The 19,608-nt window shown below is 57.9% G+C and overlaps 1 protein-coding gene across 1 annotated transcript in view; it reads right to left on the bottom strand.

Annotated features, from left to right (window-relative positions):
- Window positions 1–328, bottom strand: part of CACNG4 (calcium voltage-gated channel auxiliary subunit gamma 4) — a gene marked incomplete in the record, with an annotated part of 46,508 nt that extends 46,180 nt beyond the window's left edge. The window contains 1 exon segment of the mRNA XM_018063975.1: window positions 75–328. Within this exon segment, the coding sequence (XP_017919464.1) occupies window positions 75–294 (220 nt within the window).

The raw sequence follows: 19,608 nt of genomic DNA, 5'->3' as shown, positions 1-19,608 counted from the left end.
GCCCGGAGCCGGGGGTGTGTGTGCGCGCGTGTGTCCGGGCGCGCGCGCGGGGTGGGGGGGCGGGCCGGCCGTACCTTCGATGCAGCACACGCGCCACAGACCCGAGTGGGTGAGGTCGCCGCGGGTGCGGCGGGGCGGGGGCCCGTCGTCCATGGTGAGGTTGGTGCCGTTGCAGATGTGCGCGCTGGAGTAGAGCCAGTAGTCCGTGCCGATGGCGATGGCCATGAGCGAGAAGGCGGCGAAGGCTCCGGCCGTGGTCAGCAGCGTCTGCAGCCCGCGGTCGCATCGCACCATGGTGGGCGCCTCATAGCCCGCCGCCCGCCGGCCCGGCCCGCCGCGCCCGCCCGCCCTGCTCCCTCTGCGCGCCGCGCCGGGGGCGCCGGGGCTGGGGGCCGAGGCCCGGGGGGCGGCGCCGCGCCGCGCGCTCCGGCCGCGCCGGGGCTCAAACTCCGAGGCGCGGCGGCGAGTGCGGGCTGCGCGGGCCGCCGGGCGGGCTGGCGGCGGCGACCGGGGCTCCTCCCTCTCGGCCCGCCCTCCCCGCGCGGCCCGCGCCTCCGCTCCGCGCCCTCCGCGCCGCCGCCGCCGCCGCGCTCCCGGCCCGCGCCCCGCCGCTCGGCGCCGCCCCTCGAGCCTCGGCCCCGCCGGGCGTGCGCTCCCGGCTGTGCGCGCCCCCCTCCCCGCCTCTCCGCGCTCGCGCCGGCCTCTCTCCCCAGCTCATTCACAACGAAGGGAGCCACGGTCCGGTCCCCAGGAGGAGCGCGGGGAGCCGGCGTTGCCAGCCTCCCCGCTTCCCCAGCCCAGGACACCCCGTCTTCCTTAAATGGCCCTGGGGACTCTAATAGTGGGGTGTGTGCGCGCGCGCTCCTGTATCCGCCGCTTCGCACGGACGCACGGACATATCGACGCCTTTACCTGGCGACGAATGTGCAGGCGTGATTGCGGGAGCGGGAGCGTTCAGGTCAGATTTCCAGAAGCACCAGACGCGGGTCGCGGCAGGGAGACGCGTTCCAGGCCAAGCCAGGCCCGGGCCCGCCCTCCCCCCACAGGTGGCTCCTGCACCCAGTGGGCAGGGGCTGGAGGACCGACTCTGGGGCTGAGGCAGAAGGGAGGTGGCAGCCGGAGGTCCTCCCGGAGGGACACCAGGTCCCTGTCTGAGGCCGGATGGGGCGGCCGTGGCGGAAACTGCGTGACCCCCGCCGTTGGTTTCTGACGGTCCTTTGCTGCCAGTCCAGAGCGCCCCGTTTGTGCTGGATTCAAACATCTCCACCCGTCGCTGGCTCCCTCTCTCCCCAGCTCCCCCTCAATACCTTTATTTCTTTTTCCCTTTCACTCTACTCGAGCTTAACTGGCTTTCCTCACCTCCTCCCTTTATTGCCAGCCTCTGCCTCAGGCCCTGCTGACTTCACTTAATTGCCTTAGCTGCTGGCAGGATTCCAACCTGGACAATCTTCCTTCTCCAGAACCCGCCAAGCTCCTCCTCCGTTAAGACCCAGGTCTGAGCTCTTCCCTCCAGGAAGCCCTTGGGGGCCAGCATCTGAATGTCCAAACTGTCTCTGCTTCCTCCCCTTCCAGAGCCCAAGTGGCTCTCTTTGCTGCCCCGCATCCTGTGGGAGGCAGCCCGGGACCCCAGGAAGGTCTATGGAGAGCGGCTCTCTTCCTGGAAGATGCGAATTTCACCCTTTTTCCACTTTCCGTGGCCCCTACGACCCAAAGAAAGTTAATTACCCCATGCTGGAATTACTGGTCTCTCTTCCATGAGACTACAAGCCTTTCCCAAGTGTGAGATACACGAGACGTGTTTGATCAAGAAATATTTCCTGCCCCTGGAAAGTGACGTTCTGACTGGGGAAAATGGAGCATATAAATAATAGGGGGAAATTCCAAGATGAGACTGGCTGCATTAATTACCATTTGTCGGTCCTTTCTCTGCCTTTGGGTGTTTGTTTTGCTTCTTCCAAGTCTCAGAGGACAAGAATCATCTATGCGTATTTCACTTTCACCCACCTGCCACCTGGTGCCCAGGGTGTGTCTGAAGGTGTGCGCTAGCTGTGGGACGGCTTGCACTGGGCCAGAAGAGGGTTACTGACCTGTCCCTAATACCCACAAGGATAACTGCTGGTTCTCTTCTCAGAAGCTCCCAGACAGGTGGGTCTCAAGACTCTCTTCTTTTTCTTTCTCTCTCTCTCTCTTTTTTTTTAAAGCAGCAAATCTTTGCTTCAAATTAAATCTTAAAACAGAAAAGTAAAGGAAAGTGAAAGTCACTCAGTTGTGTCCAGCTCTTTGCAACCCCATGGACTATCCATGGAATTCTCCAGGCCAGAAGACTGGAATGGGGAGCCATTCCCTTCTCCAGGGGATCTTCTCAACCCAGGGATTGAAGCCAGGTCTCCCACATTGCAGGTGGATTCTTTACTGTTTGAGCCACAAGGGAAGCCCAAGAATACAGGAATGGGTAGCCTATCCTTTCTCCAGTGGATCTTGTTAACCCAGCAATTGAACTGGGGTCTCCTGGTGGCTCAGACAGTAAAGTGTTTGTCTACAATGCGGGAGACCTGGGTTCGATCCCTGGGTTGGGGAGATCCCCTGGAGAAGGAAATGGCAATCCACTCCAGTACTCTTGCCTGGAAAATCCCATGGACAGAGAGGATAGGCTACAGTCCATGGGGTCGCGAAGAGTCAGACACAACTGAGCGACTTTCCTTCCTTTCCTTCTGCATTGCAGGCGGATTCTTTACCAGCTGAGCCATCAGGGAAGCCCATCCCAGTGTTCTCCCACCAGTTAGCCCTGTAGGTAAGAGCTGGCATTGTTGTTGAATGGGGGACCCACTCACACCCCCTGCAGCCCCCGAAGCAGCCCCGTGATGTAGGCATCCAGGAACGCGGTGCGGAAACTGACACCCTCGGTCACGTGCTGGTCCACTCAGCTTCAGCCCCTGAGTTCTGTTCTTCCTGCAGCTTTCCTCTGGGGACTTCATGAGGAATGAAAGAAAGAGAGAGAAATGGATCTGACCTGTGGGGGGCGGTGAGTGGGGTGAGTCGCTTTCCCCAGTGTCCCCCTAGGTCAAAGGTGGGGGGAGGGGGGGGCCTTCTCCAACCCAGCGACCCCTGGGTTAGTCCCAGGGAGACAGAAATCCTTGTCCCTCGGAGCCCGGACACACCAGCTCCTACCCTGCCACCCTCAGAGGAATGTGTGAAGAGGTGAGAAAGCACAAGACCACCGCCAGCAGGGTGACCTTGGGTGGCCGGGGCCGCGGGGAGGAAGGCATGGCTCCATCCTCCTTTCAAGAGCTGTTTTGGGGTCAAATGAAGAGCCTCGCACACTTAGCCACCCTTCGCAGCATCAGCAGTGGGTGCTCCCCTCTCTGCCTTTCTTTGTGACCACCAAGGACATTACTTAACTCCTCTGTGTCTCAAATTCCCACGGTGTCGATGGTGGATAACACAGACGTAAACTGCAGCCCCAGACGGTGACCTCCTCGAGGCCGCATGCCTTGGAAGATCCGGCTCAGACCCTGGTGACCTCAAGCCCAGGGTTTCCCAAGAACATGAAGCGGCCTCTTTGTTCTTGTCGAGAGTTCTTGACTGTTATTTTTACCTGTTAGTTCACTTGAGGGACGTGGACTCCAGTGGGGGCTTGGCGGTTTGCCTTTCTATCCAATTGTGGACAACCAGCTGTCAAGCCTGCTTTGTCCGGAGATTGTGAGCGTGTAGACTGTGGAGTCAAATAGGGACTTGACCGCTGGCAAGGGAGCGGGAGCAAACTCAAGACTGTCTGAGACCGTTCATCACGCCTGGGTGAGCACAATTCAAAGCTGGAAATTTCTGCTCGGCCGGATTAGAGGGCTCTAAATGGCAGCATTTAGCTCCTGCCTGCGGTCCCTGGAGCTTCTCCCAAGTGACATTCCCAGGTCTGAGGGGGATGTGTCCTCCAGTTACTGCGGAGGAGGCTCTGGGCCGGCCTTGTTCTAGAGAGGCCGGGTGCTCGGCCTCTTCCCTGGGGAGCTACACGGGATGCGTCTTCCTGTGGGGGAGGGGGAACAAGTCATCATGCCTGTCGTGACTTCTCTGGACAGCCAAGCAGGCGGAGGGGCGTGCAGACCCCCGTCCAAAGCTGTCTTTTCCAACACAGAGTGGTGCCTTTCCCCTTAGCAGCTCATTTGGGTAGTCCCCACAATTCTTCAAGTTTTCAGGAAATCGGCCCTTAATATTCATTGGAAGGACTGATTGCTGAAACTGAAGCTCCAGTGTTCTGGCCATGTGACTGGAAGAACTGACTCACTGGAAAAGACCCTGATGCTGGGAAAGATTGGAGGGCAAGAGGAGAAGGGGATGACAAAGGATGAGATGGTTGGATGGCATCACCGACTCGGTGGACATGAGTTTGAATAAACTCTGGGAGACGGTGAAGGACAGGGAGGCCTGGCGTGCTGCAGTCCACGGGGTCGCAGTCGGACGCGACTTAGAGGCGGAACAGTGACTACACCATTCTTCACCGCACTTTGTTTGTGAAGAAAGAACCGGCTGATAACCCCACCTCCAGGGTGACGCAGCCAGGCGGCCCCCTGGGAGAGGAATACAGCAGTGGGCAGCTCCCTGCCTGGAAGGTGCCCGTCTAAGCTTCGTAGGCAGAGGACAGGCAGCAGGAAAGGAGGTGCCCTCGGCTGGCTGGTCTGTAGAAGTGGCTCCGAAAGCCTTTCTTAAAAGCTTTGTTCTCCCCTTTTGTCCTCCAGAAATAATGACCTTGTGTGGCAGCTTTTTGTAATATTTCATTTCCATGCCCCAAGCGATGGTTCAGCTGATTTCCCAAAGCTTAATGGGGGGATTTGGGGAGCCTGGGAGATACTGTGAGTGAACAGACATAAAGAGTGGTTTTGCATTTTCACAGCAAAGGGTTGGGGATGAATCATAGAAGGTTCCGGGGCACGGCTCAGTGTGGAGGCTTATCGGCAGCCCATCCGATCTGCTCAGATCCGAGAAGAATGCCTCCAGATCCACGTCCCACAGCCTCCCCGCTGTCAGATTAGGCGCTCGGCAAGGCTGCCATTTTCTTTTTCTTCAGTATGTCAGCAAGATCCTTTGAGAGAGAGGGCAGAGGAGAAAATGGTACTTGGCTTTATGTATTCAGGTTCACCCCGCTTCACTTGCTGACCGCGCCTACCCAGGCGCAATGACTGGGGCCGGGCGCCTCTCTCCGCGGTGGAGCGGTGGCCGTGTGGCTGTCTCCGCACTAGCTGCCCTGGGAGCGCAGAGGGCGGGAAGCTGCCCTCCACCTGCTGGTTCTGATGTGGGCATCAGTCCACTTAATCACGGCAACTGTGGAAGGCGGATCTTTACCCTGTTATGCAGAAGATAAGCTTCCAGCTAAACAGAGAGTCAGCGACCCAGCTGGGCTTTGAACCAGCTCCGCCTGGATGTGGCCAGGCTCTGTCAGCTACTTACCGCACCCCAGCCCCCCAGGGTCTCCAAAGCCCTCTAGGCACGTCTGCTTCCTCCCCCCACCCCCTTCCTGTAGTTATCCAGATGAAATCAAGTTCAAAGGCACAGCAGTATGGTGTGGTGAAGAAGGGCCTGCCCCTTGCAGCCCAGATGGGGTGAAGACGACTCAGCATTTCCTGGGAAGGTGGGCAGTGAGCTGGACTGACAGCAGGTGATGGAAGCCACCAGCCCCAGGGCACCCCCGTCTGCCCCTTCCTTCCCGCCGCTGCCCGAGACTCCGGATGCTCGCTGGTGCTGGCCAGAGCAGAGGGCAGGGGCCACCCCTGGGGTGGGGCCCGTGGCTCCTCTGAGCCAGCTCCGGCATTGGGCTGCCACCCTCCTGGGCATGCGGGCTTATTCAAACCTGTGTGTCTTCAAACTAGATACCGTAAGGCAGTCTCTTGTCACCAGAATCTATTCGGGAACCAGCCCCATGGATCCGCATGTCGACACTAACAAGCTGACTTGGCCAAAGCTTCCAGCCCCGCATGCTGAGAGTTAGCCAGTTATTCTGAGAACATTCTTTTCAAAACACCCAACAAACAGGCTGAGAGACTCCTTTGTCCACAGCCAGCCTCTGAAACTGAGCCGAAGCTCAAAGGGTTGAGAAGAACTCCAAGGAGGGTATGAGAGGAGGAGCAGGAGGCAGAAACCTTTGTGGATGTGGGTGGGGAAGATGGTCAGTGACAGTGAATTTTGCTGTGAACATGGATCATTTGTGCTTTTATCAAAGCGGAGCTTTTAATTCCTAAAATATAGCAGCCTTGTGCGGGAGCTCGAAGAAAAGGCAGCCTTCCCTGCAGAACTCTGCTGCCGAGCACCTGCAGCGGGGTGGAAACTGTGGCCAGAGTTGGTCGGGCTGCTTTTGACACCTGACGCCACCTTGCTTTTCATCTCCTGCTTCCTGCAGCTCCAGGCTGCCTGCTGGGGTCGGAGCTGTGGCTGCTTTCAGCCCCCTTGGAGCTGCGCTTGCCCCTGTGTGGATGAGCTTGTTTTATCCTGTGGGCCTCTTTGTGAATCATGGAAATCAGTTGACTGTTGTGCTCTGCCTCCTACTGGCAATCGCCACTCTCTTTGTTAGGGGTCTCTGCTGTCTTCTTCTCCAAGGCCTTGTCCTCTGAAGAGGGAGGGGGAGGTTGTTGGAGTCAGGTCACTGAAGAGGCAGGCAGTGGCGGGAAGGAAGTCCTGCTCTGCCGTCTGCAGCTATATGGCCCGGGGCTGGAGACTGCCCCCCTCTGGGCCTTGGTAAAATGGAGAACCAGGCCTCTGCCTCGCGGGCTTGTTGCCTGGATTAAAGAAGCCAGAACATGGCGTTGACACAATGCGGCCAGAGGCTAAGCTTTCCTCAGCTTCCTAAGCACCAGACTTGGTCCTTAGCTTGTATTAGTGCGTCTGATCTTCTCCAGAATACTTTGCAATAGGTTGTGGTGGCTCTCATCTTACCAAAGCCGTGACAGAGGCTCGCAGGAGGTAAATCATCCTGTTTGGGCTGCGCAGGATGGAGCCCTTTGAGGTAGCTCACAGTCAGGCTCCGAAGCCTGCACTTATAATTTTGACCCAAATATGTACTGTTAAATGGTGGCTTTATCATGCTTGTCAATACTCCCTGAAAATCTGGTCTAAGTCCCTCCACAGCATCATCAACAATCGCGGACCTCACCAGACTTACATGCTCTTTGTGACGTAGACCATTGCCCACGAATGTGTCCAACCCAGAGATGCTGGAGGCTCCTCGTGGGACCCTGCAGGAACCTCTGAATGTGGGCTCTGTCCCATAGGAACCTCTGCACGTGGATGTCCCGGGCGACAAAGACACCGTTAAAATCGCTGCTGTCCTGGACTTCCCTTGGTGGTCCAGTGGTCAAGACTCTGCGCACCTGCTGCAGGGGACATGGGTTTGACCCCTGGTCCTGGGCAGTCTGGCATGCTGTGCTGTGCAGCCAAAAACAGTGCTTACTGTCCTTTGCCAGAACCTTTGGAGACCTCGCAGCACTGGGCTGGTGCCGGAACAGCCCTGGGGTTAGCGCTCCTCCGCTGCCATGCGGCACTCCTCCTCATACAGCTGCCACCAGAGACGAGTCAGGGCCCCTGCTGACCCGGGCCAGGTCGGGGGTGACCTCAGCAGAGTCGCTGCTGGATGCACATGGCATGAGCTATGAGGCAACCTCTGTCGTGTGGGTGCCCGAGGCAGCCAGGCCTCCGGGGTCCTCTGGAAGTGGCCTGAAGACTCTCTGGGGTCTTGGGTGTGCCTGCTCAGTAGTAGCTGCTCCTTGGCTCGAAGGCTGTGCCCTCAGGACCCCCTCCATCCCACCCTGGCAGTAGAGCGAATTCACAGGCACTCCCTTCTGCCTCCTTACTCTCTGGATCTGATACCAGACCATTTCCACAGAAACAGAGGACTGAAGACGAGTGGGCTTCCTGGGGGGGCTGTTTCCAGCGCTCTGGAGCTTTTACAATTCAGGGACGCGTCGTCTTTGGGCTCGTGCTGTGCCTGCAGGGAGTGCTGTCACCTGGGTCCCGTTGGGGGCGGTGCTGCCGGGTGGCAGTCGCCCACTCGCGGCCTCGGGCCCAGGGCAGGTCTGCAGGAAGATACCCCGTGCATCTCCCCCCTGACCTGCTGCCTTGCTGGGTTCCTCTGTGTGTTCAACAGTCTCTATCCCACAAGGCGGGTTCATGATGGACCAGGGTGTCACAAGCTCTAACTTACTGAGCAGTTAATGTGCTGGGCACTTTGTGACAGGAAAGACGTTGTCGTCCCCATTCTATGGATGATGAAACCGAGGTTTCAGGTAACTTATTCAAGGTCAAAGCTAGCAAATAGGAGAGCTGAGTCCTGGTCTAGGATTGGGACTCCAAGGAACTTGTTCTTCCTGCAGCGCAGTCCTTTTCAACTCTGAACACCCTTGACAGTGGCCTCGGGGGACTTTAGAAACGAAGGCCTCACTCCCAGAGGCCCTGACCCCTCTGGGTGCACTCTGGGCACCATATTTTTTGAGCCACCAAGGGATTCCTAATACACAGGCGGGCAAAGGATCAGGGCACAGGGCCAGGGTAGCTTTGGACCCAAGTCCTCCTGGAAAGCACTTGATTCCCAGCTGAACTCGCCCTGGCGCCTGCAGCCTGGCTCCGTCTCTAGTAACTCACAGAGAATGGCAGGGGCAGCCCTGGCGTCAGCCGAGCCGGCTGTGCCCTGGGGTCAGCGGGGCGAGCAGCTGTCCGTCGAGTGTGATCTGAGAGATTCTAGGCGGCGCCCCTCCACCCAGGGCGGGTCTCTCTGTCCTGCCCTTTGCCTGCCTTTCCACCTGGCAGCTGGGAGAACAGGGGAGCTGTGGCTCTGACCGCAGAAGGCCCTGCAATGGGAGGGCCTGGGGACATGGGGACCGAGCCAGCTCCCTCCCCTCCAGCATCCTGCCAGTCCCCACCCTACCTGCACGGTTTCCTTGGGAGAGAGGAGGGGCTCTGCCAGCAGTCAGAGGGCTTGAAGGGTGAGAAACAGGAGGGGGTGCTCCCACAGGGGCTGGGGACCCCACGATGCCGCGGGGCTCCCATGGGGGCTCAGTGCTGTGGGAATCAAGAGGTAGATGGGCCCTGCTCTCGGGGAGCTTGGACCCCCCACGCCTGGCTGGGGGCCACCCACCCTGGGCTCCTCCTCCGTCTGCCTCGGCCAGTTCCCAACAAGCTGCCCGCTGCACTTGCCAATGGAGCCAGATGCTGCTTTGGGGAAAATACCTTCTGGAGTTTGTTGTCTGGGCCCTCCCAGCCGACACCCACGGTGGAGAAGATGTGTCAGGATAAACGGAAAATCTCTCATAAATATTTGGAAAAAGGCAAAAGGGAAAAGGAGAGAAGAACTAACTGTCTGGGAGCCCTTTGGGGGCATCTTGGTGATGGCCATGGACAGATGAGGAAGGCAGGTCACCAACATTTGTCACCTTGTAGGACGCCCCAGTGGGAGCTGCCAGGGCCGGGCCCGGTTCGGGCTGTGGGCACCGAGGGGCCTTGGCTCTGGGGAGAGGCCAGGCCTGCTTGGGTCGCCAGCAGCAGCCACGGAGCGCACGTGGTGCCAGGTTGCCGCTTCTCCATAGTGCATAATCGTGTCTCTGAGCTCAGCTGCCTTGGGACTTCACTACAAGTGGAGCGCAGGCTGAAGTGGCTTCAGGGGCGCCCCTGGGAGGAGAGTGGAGAGGCCCCAGGGGCCGAGACACTGAGGACGGAGCTGGTGCCGGAGCAGAGGGTGGGCAGCACGGCCGAGCTGGCCCGGGGACAGGCTCCACCGCCCGGAAGGCTCAGCCGAGGAGACAGAGCGGGCAGCGTCCTCCGCAGGCCAGGCCTCCCCAGTGACGGCCCCTTCCCAGGTCTGGAGACCCCACTTGGCCTCACTCTTGCGCAGCCCCGGTTCCGGCCACACCGCCCCATGCGTCCCTGAAAACAGAATCTGCTGCTCAGGGCCTCCTGTCCTTGGGCTCCTCACACGCCCTTTTGCTGCCCTCTGGCAGCGTCGCTCACCCGATGCAGGGGCCTGGCTCCCTTCATCTCGGATCACAGGGGATGGACTCTTCACACTGGAGGGAAGGACGGTCCAAGGGGCGGCCACCAGGCTGGGCAGGGTCCCTGGAAGACAAAATGCTGGGAGAGCATTCTTGGGAGCAGGCGGGTTCCTAAACCCAAGCATGTTGTTCAGTTGCTCAGTGGTGTCCAACTTTGTGACCCCATGGGTTGCAGCATGCCAGGCTTCCCTGTCCTTTGCCATCTCCTGGAGTTTGCTCAAACGCATTTCCACTGACTTGGTGATGCCGTCCAGCCATCTCATCCTCTAAGTCTAAGTGTTGGTGCCTGTAATTAACTTGGATGTGCATGGGGTCCTCTGCCTGGAGGCTGGGCAGACGCTATCCCCCCATAGTGGACGACGTTCTTTAGGTTCCATAGTTGGTGCCGTCACAACAGGTGAGGACCTTGCACACGTCAGGAGAGGAGGGAGGAGGCTGCAGAGGACAGGGCACGTGTGATGAGAGGTCTGTCGCCAGGATGCAGACGTGTATACGCAGCAGATATGGAGGACACAGACATGTATACGCAGCAGGTACGGAGGATGCAGACGTGTATACAAGCAGATACAGAGGATGCCGACTTGTATACGCAGCAGATATGGAGGACGCAGACGTGTATAGACGTATATACTCAGCAGATACAGAGGATGAAGACGCATATAAGCAGTGGGTATGGAGGATGTAGGCGTATATACTCCCCAAAGGAGATACCTTGTGGAAACTGGCTCATAAACATAGAGGCCAGGCAGTCCCACCATGTGCCTTGTGGAAGCTGAGAACCAGGAAAGCTGGTGATGAAAACTAATCTGAGCCCAAAGGTCCAAGAAGCAGGAGCTCTGATGTCTGAGGGCGGGAGACGGTGTCCAGCTCAGCAAGAGAGAAAGAGGACTCATCCTTTTCCACCTCCTGTTCTACGCAAACCCCCGGCGGGTTGGATGGTGCCCCCGACTCTGACCAGTGTAGGCATCCTTCACTTTCTCCTGACAAGTGCATTCCTCTCTGGGAAAACGCCCTCTCAGACAGCCCGCGAGCATAGCTAACTAGCGGGCTGGGCATCCCTCGGCCCAGCCAAGGAGATGCAGAGAACTCACCCCCGCAGCCTGTCTCTTCCTTGGGGGGCAGGTGTTGGAGCGATTAGCCATTTCTGGAAGGAGGCCTGGAGGCTGGGTCCAGAGCCAGCGGAAGAGTAGCAGCAACCACTGCTGAACATGAGGTTTCCTGATGAGTCAAATTCTCTCCAGTGTATTGACTGCGAGTCAGTGCTACCAGACAGAAATGCTGGGCTCTGCACGTGTTTCTAAAACATCACTTTAGAGAAACTGATGGTGAATTAAAAACCAACTGAAAATGAGGCTGATTGAGAAGCAAAGGCTTTGGTTGTTGGTTCTTCTATCAGCCGGCTGCATTCTCCAGGGTCTCCCCGGTGTCTGCCCCTGGACTGGTGGTACTAGATGAGTGATTAAGCAGAGTGTCTCAGGTGACAGATATAGTGGGTCGAATGGTGACCGCCCCCTCAAAAGAGGTATGTCTGTGTTCTCACCCCTAGAACCCATGAAGGCAACAGGCGGCCTTATGAGGAGAAAGGGTCTTTGCAGATGCAACCAAGCGTTTGAGATGAGACGGTCCCAGAGAGGGGCAGGCCTTGGTTCAGGTCAAGTGTTCATACCGGGGGACAGGGTGAGACAGCGGGGGCAGCCAGAGGGGTCTGGACGTTGCTGATGCCTTCGCGCCTTTGCTGGACACCCAGGCCCAGGTTTCCAAGCCTGGGGGTCAAGTGCTAATGCTGACCCAGCCCCCCATGCCGTGGCCCGCCCACTGCCCTGTGTCTCGCCCAGGTCTGTCCTCCTGTGGATGGCCACCCGGTCCCCCTTCCTGCCTCGGCCTCAGCAAGCTCTTGTCCAGCTCAACGCCGACACACACCTGCTTGGCCTCTGTCTAGAAAGTTCTTTCTTCTCCTGGTGACTCTTGGCCTCAGCTTCAGGGCCAGCATCTGCGCGAAGCCTGTCCGGCCCCTCCGCCTGTGGTTGAGCGCGTCCTCCTCCCTTGCGCACCTTCTTCTCGGCTCCCGTCGCCAGCTCGCTCAGTGACGGGGGGACAGACACTTCAACTCGGTCGTTTGCACGCACGCACACATGCACACACACACAGCAAACCCCAGGAGGCATGTGGCCGTCTTTCTCTTGTTCAGATCTGACTCTCCACCACAAACGCAGGACCCGGCAAAGCTCTGAGTATTTACTGAAAGAAAAGGTGACGGACTAGCCTCCGGGAGCTCCACGGGGACGGGAGGAGCAAACAGGAGCCCACAGTTGCGAGCCAAGCTTCTCCCGGAACCCTACAAGTTTATTATCTCATCACAGCAGGCTTGGAAATGCAATTGCTTTGTTTTTCTCTCTCCTCCAAAAGCCTTATTTTCAAACTGTTTTCCCTGTGGAGTAAGTATGCGTGTTAACCCTTATGGCAGCAGAAGAGAAGAAGGGTTTGTGGGCTTAGAGCGAGCTTGCAGAAGTCAGACTCCCAGAAGGAGAAACTTCCTGTCCAACGGAACATTGGAGGAAAGTTAAAACTCACTTGCAGAAATAAATTAGTTGCTATAGCAACAGGTCCCAGTTCTGTAGAGGGGAGTCAGCTAACTTAACTTTGGTCTAGGCTTGAGAGAAGGGGCCGCCCAAGTGGAATTAGGGGCTGTGTTGTGAAGTGTCTCACGTCACCGGCGTAAAACGATGTTTACACACCTGCCTGTGTAAATGCCGTTCACACACCTGCCCCGGCCGGGGTTGTCAGTCCCATTGCTTCCTTGGCTGGCTCCTGTGTGCAGCAGAATGCTCAGTGCCCACCCAGCAAGGCTTCTGGCCCTCTCAGAGGGGTGAAGTGCTCCCTGAAACTTGTGCTCGGAAGAGGCCCTGTGCCAGGCCCTTTGGTGATGAGTAACCGACTGCCAGAAGACTGCTGGTGAATTCAGATTTCCATCTATATATGGTCTTCCAGGGTGCAATCCACCCACTTGCACCGGCAGAGTTCACCGAAAGTGTCAGAGAAGGGAGTGGAGACGTGATTCTTGGCTGCGTTCAGGGCGCGTGGGGAGGGGTGGTGATGGGCGGCGGGGCTGAGGCAGGCGGGCAGGCGCCCTCTGCGGCCACGCAGATGGCGGGATGTGGACCGCGGGGCGCGGACGCTGGGGCGCTACAGCCCCTGTGAGTGGGCAGCCGGCCTCGGCGATCTCCTCTGAGCAGATCATCTGCTGAGCACGTGAGTCCAAAGAAGCACTTTTCAGTGACAAACAGGCCGGAGCGTGCTCGTGCTCCGTCTGGCGGTGGGCGGTGGTCCATGAAGCTTGTAGGTTCATTTCACTCTTCGTCTTTGCTCGACGTGCGTTTGTCAAAGTCCCTCTGTGGGAGGCTCTGCAGAGGAGCCCACGTCCTCGGCTCTGCGACCTGTAAGTAAATGCACACGTTATCACCTGAAGGGAAAGCCCACGTCCTCATCTCTGGAACTGTGAGTAAGTGCACAGCTCACCACATGAGGGGGTTAAGGCTGCAGGTGGCATTAAGGTTGCTCCTCAGACACCCTCACACAGGGTGTGATCCTGGATTATTGGGGGGACTTCAATGGAATCACAAGCATTCTTGAAAGCGTAAGAGGGAGGCAGAGAGGAGGTCAGAGCGACGTGCTATGGAGGCCGGACTGCCACTGACTCTGAAGATGAAGGAAGGGGTGTGAGCACAGAGGGGGCGACTCCAGAAGCTGGCCAGGGTGAGGAGCGGTGCCCACCCAGGGTGTCTGGAGAGGACCACGGCCCTACCCACACCTCAGCTCCAGCCCAGGGAGCCCCCACAACTGTAAGACAGGAAATCCAGCTGTTTCAAGCCTTAGATGGTGGTCTGTTTACAGCAGCCCTAAGGTGTGCTAAGGCCCAGGCCAGCACCGGGTTCTGGGGGCTGAGGAGGCGTGTCCCCCACCATGGGCTGCCTCAGCCCATGTCAGTCACAGTCCAGAGGGGGCAGCCTGGCCCCTGGGGAGTGGATGGAAGGACTGGTTGGTGGGAGAGAGGTTGGCAGCCTGGACCTGGGAGGGGACGAGCAGGGTGGGGGCTGGGGAGGCCCCGGACACACACGGCTGGCCCGGTAGCCATGGCCTGGTGACCCTGGCACAGAGGCTTGAGTCTCCTCCCAGGAGCTGCAAGGGAGTCTGGGAAGGTTTTGAGTGGGAAACGGACGAGTTTTGATGAACCCGATCAGAGAAATCAGGCAGAAGCAAAGTGAGTCAAAATCAGAGACAGTGGATCAAAAACGAAGCTTGTCAGGGTGCTGGGCCCAGCGGGGCAGCCCGGCTCGGGGGCGGGTAGGCTGAGCGAGGCCCTGCCTCCCTCATTCTTCCCAGCTGGCCTAGGTCCCTGACCCATCTCGGGTGAGTCCTGGAGCCCCTCAGGTGGCCCTCTCCCCTCTCCTCCCCACACCATCCTCGGCTCGACGGCCCTGAGGAGGGAAGGCGGTGGAGATGGAGCCGTGGTTACAGGCTGAGCTGGGCCTGCCAGCCCTCCATCAATTAAACGTAAAGTGTAACAGTTGATTATTTAGGGCATAATTACCATTATTTTCTAATATGAAAAAGCAGGGATGAACACTGGAATGGATGCCAGACAGAATGAAGAGAGGCGTTCCGTTCATCTGCTGCTGACAAGGCGGTCCCCATGCAGGGCTGCCTCAGCCCATGTCAGGCTGCACTGGCTCTGCGGGGGGCACGCCCCATGGCTGGGGGCTGCTGGGGGCCAGACTGTCCTCTGCAGGCTGGGCGGGTGGCTGCCCCAGCTGCTTGAGGGGGTGGGCTGGGCTCTGGTCCCACGTGGCAGCCAGAAGGGCAAGGGGGAGATCAGCAGAGGACCTGGGAGGCTGGGGTCAAGTGCAGACTCTCGGTTTCTTGTCTGTGGCCGAAGCACTGCGGCTCATGGAGGGGCTTCGAGGAGGAGCCAGAATTCCCTCCTCCTGTGACTGAGCCTTGGAGAAGGCAATGGCACCCCACTGCAGTAGTCTTGCCTGGAAACTCCCATGGACGGAGGAGCCTGGTGGGCTGCAGTCCATGGGGTCACGAAGAGTCGGACACGACTGAGCGACTTCACTTTCACTTTTCACTTTCATGCATTGGAGAAGGAAATGGCAACCCACTCCAGTGTTCTTGCCTGGAGAATCCCAGGGACGGGGGAGCCTGGTGGGCTGCCGTCTATGGGGTCGCACAGAGTTGGACACGACTGGAGTGACTTAGCAGCAGCAGCAGCAGCGGCAGCAGCGGTGACTGAGCCTGAAGACCCTCAGTCCCCACTTTCCCTGCGGCTCTGCTAGCAGGGTCCTGTCTTATTGTTCCTTTTCCAGCTTGTCCAGTCCCTGGATCGAACCCCCCCCACACAGCCTAGGGACTGTCACAGCAGGTGCTCTGTACTCTCGACCTCCTTACATCCCTCAGCTCCCCGCAGCCGCGTTGCCCCAGTTTTGCACTGAAGCTTGAGGCTCAAAGGGCTACGTGGTTTTCCACTTACAGGCACCTTGCTAGTGGCAGGGTCTGGATTCACACCCAGGTCTCCGTCAGTTCCTGAGCCAGCCTCTCCCCTTGGTGCCTCTGGCCACCGTCCCAGCCCCCTACCACCCCAGCCCCCAAGGGCCCCCCTTAGACAGGCCCCAGGGCAGGCTTGCTCCGGCGAGAGAAGGGGTGACCCTGCGGCTTGGGGCGGCCACTTGGGGAAGCCAGCACTCGCAGAGCGGTGTTTCCTGCTGCCTTCAGACCCACTTCCAAACCAAACGGCAAGACGTGGGTGAGCGTGCGGGTGCCGCTCCGATGCTGGGGCCTCCTCTCCTGTCCACCCGGCCCACACCATCTCCCACCCGGTTTGCCTTTAGGAAGCTCCTGACCCGGAGGGGAGCCAGGCAACAGATGGGTGAGGGGAATTCACATCCAGGAGATGCGACAGGCAAGACAGGCTGAGGACATCCAGGCTGGGTGGAGGTGTCGGAGGCTGTGGACACTTGCACGAAGTTCCCAGATGATGAGAAGAGCATGGGAGAGCCCACCTGGCCGGGCGCACAGGCCCGCCCGTGGGAGCGGGAGTGTCTGGGGGTCTGGGAGTCAGGCTGGCAGGAGGGGCAGAGCCCAAGGCTGGCCCAGACTCAAGAGCTGGGTGACAAAGGATTTGGCATCTTTTCTTGAAAGGGTGGGATGTCATTGAGGGAATACAGAAGCTAGAAGCCGAGTGACATGCACAAACCTTCCAGAGACTAGCATCAGCATGGATCAGAGAGCAGAGGGTGTCAGGAGACCCCAAGCGGGAGGCTTGGTGTCTGGGCAGGAGAGTGAGCTGGCTCGGGCCAGGCAGGGGCCTCAAGGGGGGTGGGCAGAGACCTGAGCTGGACAGGGTTGGGGTGGCCTTGACAGAGGTCTCCGTAGACAGAGCTGAGAAGGAAACAGCAGCAGACGGCAGCCACTCACCTCCCCGACCCATCCCAGTCCCTCCCAGTGCCAGGACACACACCAGGTCTGCTGCCATGCCCAGCCCAGCTCTCAGGACCTGCTGCTGGGAGCCGAGTGGGCAGCACCATCCTGACACTCGTGTGACTCACGGTCCCTGTGCCTGGTGCCCGGGAAGCCAGTGTGGCCTCTGCGGCCGCTGGCATCTACTTGATTGAAGACATCAGCTCAGGAACTGCGGCTTCCTGAATGAAACCTAAAATCACATTGACTCTGCGGCTGCAGCTGGAAGGACTCCAACCCCCCCGATGCTCCCACAGAGGCCATGCTGGGCTTGCGGGGCCCTGGCTGGAGTTCCTCCCACGCCCTCCATGCGGTGTGGCCTGCCCCTCCCCAGGGAGGTGCGGACCCAGGAGAAAGCAGTGAGCTGCCTGGGGGCTGTTTAGATGGAGAGATGGCCACTTGTGAGAAAGCAGATCCCCTCAACACAAACCACACACACACACACACATGCACTCACACAAACACACACATACTTACACACACTCACATCCCCATACACACACACATGCTCATGTACACACACACACACTCATGCATACACATGCTCATGCGCACACACACATTCTCCCAACTCACACACACACTCATACACACAAACTAGTGCACACACTGACACACACGTGTGTGCATACACATACGATTGTGCACACACACATCACACACACATACACATACTCTCACACATATGCACACACATGCTCACACACATGCACACACTCACACATACACTCACACACACACTCATATACACAAACTCGGGCACACACATATGTGTGTGCATATACACATGAATGTGCACACACAATACTCACACATATGCACACACATGCTCACACACACATGCACACACACATACACTCACACACACACTCATACTCATACACATGCACATGCTCACACACACACACTAACACACACATGCACACACTGACATACACTCACAGATGCATGTGCATACACACACGAATGCGCACACACACATACACATATTCTCACACACATGCACACATGCATGCTCATGCACACACACACTCACACACACATACACACTCACACTCATACACATGCACACGCTCACACACACACACACTCACACACACATGCACACACATGCTCACACACATGCACACACTCACACTCATACACATGCACACGCTCACACACACACATGCACACACTCACACATACACTCACAGACACACTCATACGCATGCACACGCTCACACACATACACACACTCACACACACATGCACACACACTGACATACACTCACAGATGCATGTGCATACACACATGAACATGCACACACTCATGCTCACTTTCACACACACACATATGCACATGCACACTCATTCACACCCAACTCACACACACATGCTCATGCACACACACTCTCACACACTCACACGCACACTCATGCACATTCTCACACGCATTCTCTCTCTCTCACACATACACACACACACACACACACGCCAGGGCTAGGACAGTTAATGTTTTATGAGCAGCTCTCATAGAAATTGATTCCAATTTGCATTTTTCCAGGTCTCATAATTCTCTGTCTTGCCTTCTTTACGCCGTGGGAGCCTTGGGGGCTGTGTGGCTATGTCACAAGAGGGCTGCGTAACCTGCACGACTGCCCTGTGTTCACCAGCAGGACAGACGGCACCTTGTGTCACCGAGAGCACCCCCAGCCCTTGCCCCATCGCTCTTCCCCATGGGAGGCAGGTGTGTCAGCCTGGGAGCCCCTGAGGCATCCTCCCCTCCCAAGGAAAGAAAGCGGACGGGATGCCTCGGAGGAACCTCACACGGTACTCCGAACTGGCAGCCGCCCCCTCCAGCATTCCCAGACAAGATGGTTCCCCAGTGGCAGGTGTCTTCAGACACTTTATTTTGGGAGGAAGGACTCAGCTCTGTCTGCATGGGGAAGGGTGTTCCGCTCCCCAGAACCTCCGGGCAGGGTTCCAGGAAGCCGGGTTATTTAGCAGGTTTTCAAAGTCTGAGGTCATTGCTGTTCTCTCCTCCCTGCAAAAACCCCAGACGTCAGCTCCTCCCAGCAGCCGGCTCCCAGGTTCCTGAATGCCTGGCCCCGTTCATTCACTCACTCATCCGCTGCCTTACTCCGCACACATCGATCACGGCCCTGCAGTGTGTCAGGCACCAGGGTGCAGGATGAGCAGCTCATGCAGCGCTGATGCCGAGGGACTGGCTTTCTGGTAAGGGAGGGAGGAAAGAGCAAGTCAATGAAAGAGCAATAGAGAGAACGGTGTGAACAGCCAAAGAGGCCGGCCCAGTGGACGGCGTGAGGGACCCACCGGAGTCTGGGCCGGCCTCTGGGCTGGGGCCAGGGCAAAAGAGGAGGCCAAGCCCGGGGTGCATGGCCAGACGGTGACTTTCGAGAAATGTTAAAAGAAGCCCAAGGTGAGGGATGGCTGACTTTGTGAGCCAAGTAGTGAGGGCTGTGTTCGCCTTGCTAAGTAGTTTAGGTTTTATTCTGGAGGCAAGGGGGAGCCAGGACGAGTTCTGAAGCCAAAAAGGGACACTAGTCTATATGCAGTGTCTGCATTTTAGGACAATCCCTCTGGCTGTCTTGGGGTGAGTCTTTGGAGAGGAGACAGGCAGCATGAGATTCTGACCTGTGAAGTAAACAGTTGAGCATGGCCCAGAGAGGACAGGGAGAGACACAGAGGAGGTGAGATCCCCAGCTGCCTTGTGAGACATGGAGGGTGAGGCAGTGGGTGAATTTTATTCCTATGACCCTGGCCTGGGGAATTGGAGCAGTAAAGGTTGTCCTTATGTGTTTTAGGAACACTTTCAGCAGTGAGATGTAGAAACCTAACAGTGACTTCAGTTCAGTTCAGTTCAGTTCAGTCGCTCAGTCGTGTCCGACTCTTTGTGACCCCATGAATCGCAGCACGCCACGCCTCCCTGTCCATCACCATCTCCCAGAGTTCACTCAGACTCACGTCCACCGAGTCAGTGATGCCATCCAGCCATCTCATCCTCTGTCGTCCCCTTCTCCTCCTGCCCCCAATCTCTCCCAGCATCAGAGTCCTTTCCAGTGAGTCA

This window comes from Capra hircus, chromosome 19 (assembly GCF_001704415.2).
Source record: "Capra hircus breed San Clemente chromosome 19, ASM170441v1, whole genome shotgun sequence".
Lineage (NCBI taxonomy): Eukaryota > Metazoa > Chordata > Mammalia > Artiodactyla > Bovidae > Capra > Capra hircus.
Note: the sequence above shows the minus strand (reverse complement) of the source record. Positions and strands in the feature narration are given on the sequence as shown.